Consider the following 7,398-nt stretch of genomic DNA (forward strand, 5'->3'; position numbering starts at 1 on the left):
TAATATTATATAAAAATTTAATTTATGTATTAGTTGTTAATTACGTTTTTAAAATAAGGGACCATATAATCATCTGATAACGCCTGGTGTATAACAACAACATTATATTCAATACATTCATTATTAATATATTGACCACATTTTGAAAAGTATATAAACTGAATGTAGATCTAAAAAAAATTATAAGTTTATAGTTTTAGTTTTTATTTCTATAGTATTATAGTAAAAAATAATAATATTTTTATTTTTTTAAAAATGAATACATTCATTGTATTTGCTTGTTTAATTGGTAAAATTAATAAACTATAATTTTTTATTTTCTATGTTTAAAACAAAAAGTTTAAAATATTAATTTTTTTAATTTTATTTCACATTTAGCTGTCGCATTTGCTAGTGGCAAAAAGTGTGAATGTAATTATTTATTTTTTAGTTAATATATTAGTTATAATAAAAACAATTATTTAATCCCAGGGCCCAAACAGGACTTTCTAGATATCATCCACTTTAACGAATGCGAGGGTAAGGATGCGTCCAACTATACATTGGTTCACACCTATCAAAATGATGTGTTGCCCCGAACCAACAAAATCAGAGGAAATGTGGACAATCTGGTCCAAGGAGACAGTCATCACGGACAACTGGCCAACAATCAACTCCGAGTTCTGGCCCATTCCACTTATCCCGCTGGAGGTTTATATATATATATAAATATTTATATAATGATAGCTAAACAGCTAATTAAACTACTATTAAACCTAATTTGCAGCCTTTGCTCAACTGGAGACCCTTTGGGTTGCAATTGCCGGTCCTCTTGAAGGCAAATATCTGTACGAAAAGACCATTATTTTGCTTCAAGACTACATTAAGAAGCGATCGTCTGTTTTGGGCTATTCCTATGTGACAACTAAGAGCTCATCCCTATTGATCAACGAACGACTCGAACTCCAAGTTCTCATTTCACCCACCGGTGGATATGAAGTGTTCAAAAAGGGATGCACTACTATCTGCCGGGGAAATGGTTATACCGTTTAATTTAATGAATGTATTTTAATCGAGTTTTTACATTAAATATTTTTTATTTATTATGTAAAATAGTTTTTTTTGAATGAAAAATTGTATATATTTATTTATTACTTTCTACTAATGATTTACTATTTAAATAAATTTATTATTTTTATTTAAATTTAAAAAAATGTTTCAAACTATTTTTTTAATTGGTATGTATTTATGGATAATATATAAAATTCTAAAATAATTAGTTTTTTATTTTTAATTATAAATTTAATTGAAATATAATATTTAATAAATTAATATTATTTATGTAATATACAATTGTATTTTACGCACCAGCAGAAACCATTGCCATTTTAGTTATAATGTTTTATTTTTATTTTATTAAATTTTTAGAGAGTTCCAAGTAGTTTGTTTTAATTGTAAAATGTAATAAATTTAGCAGCACTTTAAAAATATATATAAATAATATCAGTTTCTAATAACAGCCGTTTCTCTAACAGACAAATATATGTATAAATTTTTAGCACTAAATGGTCAGTTAGACCACTGTATTAATTAACGTCCTTATTAAGTCCTTATTTCAACTAATGTGTTCAATAAAAGTAATTGAAATGTAGATGTACTACACATTTACTAAATTAAAGTCTATATTGTCTAAACAAAAAATCTGATTAATTATTATTATTATTAAAAATATTAATTATTATCCCTAATACTATTGTCGACCAGATGTCTACTATCATAAACACATACAGACATTACATCCCTTTCCACCCTTTAGTAACGTTTTGTCACTCAACCCAATCACTACATGTAATCGTTATAATCTTTTGATGTAATTGTCGGCCTCTTTGATGACACCATTATATTAGTATTAATGTATTATAAGATTATATATTTATTATTTAATACAATTTGAACTTAAAATTTTAAAATGTGTATTTATTTGTTTAAAATATGTAATATTTTTTATTATAAGATTCTCAGGTCATTATTACGTATAAAAAATACAATTTACTAATTTAAATAACTAACACTTTAAGCATTAATCACATTATAAAAAATATATAATAGAAATAAAAAGCATTGAAAATATTTTACAAATTAATATCTGTTATATGATATAAGCAGAGTTGCTAAATGGGGGGGGGGTATGGAGGTAAGATCTCTTACCCCCTTAGATAGGGAAATTTTGGATCTTACCTCCCCCTGGCTTATAGCCAAATTTTTTATATTTTTCTAAAAATTAATATTAATTTTTGAAAACATTTTGAGTATTGAAAAATTAAGTTGGGAATATTTTTATAAGTTAATTTTTTGAGAATTTATTGGGAATTTTTAGGGAATTTAGTAGGAATTTAGTAGGAATTTAGTAATTATTTATTGGGAATTTAGTCAAATTAGTCGTTTAAAAATGCAATAAAAATGTTTACTCCCCCCTATAACCCCCAAAACTTTCGATTTTTTTGCCATTTTACCCCCCCCTTTACCCCCTGAAATCGAAAATCAGACAGCGTGGATATAAGTGTATAACAACAATATTATATTCAATACATTCATTATTAATATATTGACCACATTTTGAAAAGTATATAAATTGAATGTAGATCTAAAAAAAATATAGTTTATAGTTTTAGTTTTTATTTCTGTATTATTATAGTAAAAACTAATAACATTTTCAGTTTATAAAAAAATGAACACATTCATTATATTTGCTTGTTTAATTGGTAAAATTAACAAAATATAAATTTTTATTTTATATGTTTAAAACTAAAAGTTTAAAATATTTAATTTTTTAATTTGATTTTACATTTAGCTGTCGTATATGCTAGTGGCAAAAAGTGTGAATGTAATTACTGTTTTTATAAATATTTAATTTTTTAGTAAATATAATTTTTTTGTTATAATAAAAACAATTATTTAATCCCAGGGCCCAAACAGGACTTTCTAGAGATCATCCACTTTAACGAATGCGAGGGTAAGGATGCGTCCAACTATACATTGGTTCATACCTATCAAAATGATGTGTCGCCCCGAGTCAACAAATACAGATTAAATGTTGACCATCTGGTTCAAGGAGACAGTCATCACGGACAACTGGCCAACAATCAACTCCGAGTTCTGGCCCATTCCACTTATCCCGCTGGAGGTTTATATATATATATATATATATAAATATTTATATAATGATAGCTAAATAACTAATTAAACAACTATTAAACCTAATTTGCAGCCTATACTCAACTGGAGACTCTGTGGGTTGCAATTGCAGGTCCTCTTGAAGGCAAATATCTGTACGAAAAGACCATTATTTTGCTTCAAGACTACCTGAAGAAGAAATCGTCAGTTTTGGGCTATTCCTATGTGACAACTAAGAGCTCATCCCTATTGATCAACGAACGACTCGAACTCCAGGTTCTCATTTCGCCCACCGGTGGATATGAAGTGTTCAAAAAGGGATGCACTACTATCTGCCGGGGAAATGGTTATACCGTTTAATTTAATGAATGTATTTTAATCGAGTTTTTACGTTAAATATTTATTTATTATGTAAAATAATTAATTTTATTTGAATTAAAAATTGTTATATATTTATTTATTACTTTCTACTAATGATTTATTATTTAAATAAATTTGTTATTTTTATCTAAATTAAAATAATGTTTCAAACTATTTTTTTTTTAATTGGTATACATTTATGGATAAAATATTAAATTCTAAAATAATTAGCTAGTTATTTTTAATTATAAATTTAATTGAAATAAAATATTTATTAAATTAATGTTTTTTTAATGTAACGTACAATTGTATTTTACACACCAGCAGAAACCATAGCCATTTTAGTTATATTTTTTATTTTTTATTTTAATTTTTCATGATTTTTTAAAATTAATACTAAACTGATATATGTATTTTATTAGACTAATATCTAAATAATTGCATTAAATATTTAAATTATATTATGTTATTGATTATTAATAAAATGAATTCATTTTTAAAATATTTGTTTAAAGTTGTTATAGTAGTACAGTATGTGTTTTATAAGATAATACTTATAAAAATAATATGTAAAAAATAAAACAAATCAATTACATTCTAAGATTTATTTTAATTATTATTAATTTTTATTTTGAATAAATTTAAGTAAATTATTTATAATTACATTTAGATTTTTATAAAAAAATATATTAAAGCACATGTTAAACAAATTTTTTAATAATAAAGTTATAAACATGATTTTTTTCTACAACTGTTATGTTTATCACTTAAACATAAAAAATATATTAAATTAAAACAGATATTAACCTTTAACAGTTTTAATAGTACCATGATATATTTACGTAATTAAAACTGTTAATTAGAAAAAATAATATTAATTATTATTATTATTATTATGTAACAATTAAATGATGTTTTTGAACTTAGATTTACTATTACACTAAAACAGCCAGTGGTGCGCAAATACATTACTAAAAAAAAAATTTAACCTGAACAATTGCCACAAAATTTTCGTATAAAAGCACCAAGTTGCACTGTCAAAAATTATCAGTTCATCTTTTAGCTTACAATCATCTAGTACAGTCTAGAAACTCACAAACAACTAATATCACATTTACACAATGCTCTATCTCGTTGTAATCATTGTTGCCATTGGTAAGTGTAAAATATCTTTATTTTCTTAATGATCATGGTAAACTTATTTTATTTATTTATGTACCTGATCCATTCACCCAATAGGCTCCATCAACTGTGGCGGTCAACCCGAACCCGAACCCCGAGTCAATGTTCTCTACTACGGCCAGTATGACGAGTGCGAGGGTAAAGACGCCAACAACTATACACTGTTGAGTGAGTTCACTGAAGACCAAACCGGTAATCCCATTGATAGAGAAGACGAAGACGACCAACTCATCCAATGTGGACCCAACGGTGCCCGAGCTGTCGACTCGCTCAAGATCTTGGCCCGATCTGTCTACCCGGCTGGAGGTAAACTATCCATAGCTTAAAATAATAATACATATTTTTTGGTTAAATATTAATTCCCATTTAAAAAAAAACCATAGCCTACAACCAAAGAGAGACTCTGTGGCTCATCACAGGTGGTCCCCTTCAGGGCCGATACCTGTACGAGAAGATCATATATCTGGCTTTGGCTTATCTCAAACGTTTCTCATCGGTTTTGGGCTATTCGTACGTCACAACCAAATCGGCTTCACTGTTGATCAACGATAGACTTGACTTAGCTGTCCTGATCTCGCCTACCGGTGCCTACGAGGTGTTCAAAAAGGGATGTACCACTATCTGCCGGGGACGTGGATACTTTGTGGCTTAGACAACGATACGAAATTATTTTACTATATTTTTATTTATTTATTTATTTTTTTTGAAAAATAATAATTCACATGTAAAAAGATAATTTTGATAAACAAACAAAATAAAATTTTCTCGTCAATTAAAAAAAACTATTGATTTTATTTAAAGAGTAAATTTGAATTAACATGCTCAATTGATAAAATAAATAAATATACAAAAATAAAATGAAAATTGAAATAAATATTAAAACTTATTATTTTATTTGTATTAGATCTAATCAACTTTAATAAAATTATAAAATGTAATTTTACATTAAAATACTGATTTTCAAATAAATATACTGTATAATATTGCAATTTATTATATAATAGTAATACATGTATAGTATTTATTTTACATATAGTAAAAAATATAATTAAATTTTACAACTTAATTTTTCTTAATTAATAAAAATGTAAATGTCATAAATGTAAATGTTTATTTAAAAAAAAATTATATGTAATATCATACATATGCATAATTTTTAACTTATATTCTACAGTAAAGTACAATATTTATTACATTATATTAAATTGCCTTAAATTTTTTTGACCAAGTTCAATATACTGTAGAATATACAGTTAAACAATAAGTTAAATATGAAACTAATAATTTTTATATTAATAATTAATTTTACTGGTAATTTTATTAAATTAAATTAATTAAATTATTTATATTTTAACATACATTATATTATTTTTTATATTATAGGTATTTTACAAGCAATTGAATTTTCAAACGAAGGTAAACATGTTTAATAATATTAGATAGTTATTTATTTTTTTGTTATTTTTATTATTTTATCTTTTTTAATTTTTTAAATTATTTGATATAAATATAGAGCCCAGGATACGTCTACTATATCAGGCTATTTATGATAAATGCGAGGGCAGGGATGTCCATAATTACACACTGTCTGGGGAACTGACCGAAAACTCGGCCGTCTCACTGCAAAACTTGGGCTATCAATTGATACAATCGGATACAAATAATAACAGTGCTGTAAATACATTGGCTGTATTAGCTAGATCAATTTATATCGTTGGAGGTTAATCATAAATTAATTAATATATGTTATTATTAATATATTTATTTTGTGTTACAAAAATTAATCAAATATATTTTAATAAAAATACTCAATTATTATAATTATAGCCAATCATCAATCTAACACTATGTGGATTTGCACCGGTGGTCCATTGCAAGGCAAATATCTTTACGAGCAGTCAGTATATGCAGAACCGGGATTCTTGCGTACGTTTAGCTCAATTTTAGGCTATTCAGCTATACGTACGAGTGAGGCCTTACTATTGATTAGTGACAAATTAAATTTGATGACAATTGTCACAAATGGTAACTCATTTTCGGCATTCAAACAAATATCAAGCACTCAGTGTACAGGACGTGGATTTTATTTCGGCTAATTTTCAGCAAAAATTTATTTAATAATTTTTAACAATAAATTATTATTATTATTTTCCATCTGATGATTAATTTTATTGCAAAATGTTGTCTGATATATAAAAAATAATATATAATTAGTATTATGGGTTATAAACAGATATTCAAATTTTTGTTTAAGTAAAACATCTGTTTGACCATGATACTAAGTTAAATAGTAATTTTTTTATATGATTAAACTATTGTAATATATAGGATTTAAAAATTTTTTATCTATAAATAAAGAATCAAAAAATTGTATTTTTCAAAAAAGTTATTTTATTTATTTATTAATAGTTTTCTTGTTTTTTAAAATAAAACCCTCAAAACACAATGATTGTGATATATTTGATATTTTTATTTTATGGTAAATTATTTGATATTTAATATTCATCAAACAAAAAAATACATTATTATTAAAATTTATTTTATATCAGGTTCACTACAAGCATCGGCTCCACAATCTGAACCTGGTAAGTTTAAACAATAATTATTAATAGAATTTTATTATTCTATTTATATATATTTTTATTTCTAATTTTAATTGTAGAACCCAGAGTACCTCTACTATATGTGGCACAGTATGATGAA

General features: G+C 25.2%; 1 protein-coding gene across 1 annotated transcript; it reads left to right on the forward strand.

Annotated features, from left to right (window-relative positions):
- The first annotated feature begins 255 nt into the window (after positions 1-255).
- On the forward strand, positions 256-1,051 carry LOC128960130 (uncharacterized). The gene is made up of 4 exons (XM_054306202.1): positions 256-289; positions 379-411; positions 472-690; positions 767-1,051. The coding sequence occupies exons 1-4, from the start codon at positions 256-258 to the stop codon at positions 1,030-1,032; spliced, it is 552 nt and encodes a 183-aa protein (XP_054162177.1). The 3' UTR covers positions 1,033-1,051.
- The last annotated feature ends 6,347 nt before the right edge of the window (positions 1,052-7,398 follow it).

This window comes from Oppia nitens, unplaced genomic scaffold (assembly GCF_028296485.1).
Source record: "Oppia nitens isolate AA-2021 unplaced genomic scaffold, nextdenovo-longstitch-racon4-pilon3 scaffold4_pilon_pilon_pilon, whole genome shotgun sequence".
In the NCBI taxonomy this organism is placed as follows: domain Eukaryota; kingdom Metazoa; phylum Arthropoda; class Arachnida; order Sarcoptiformes; family Oppiidae; genus Oppia; species Oppia nitens.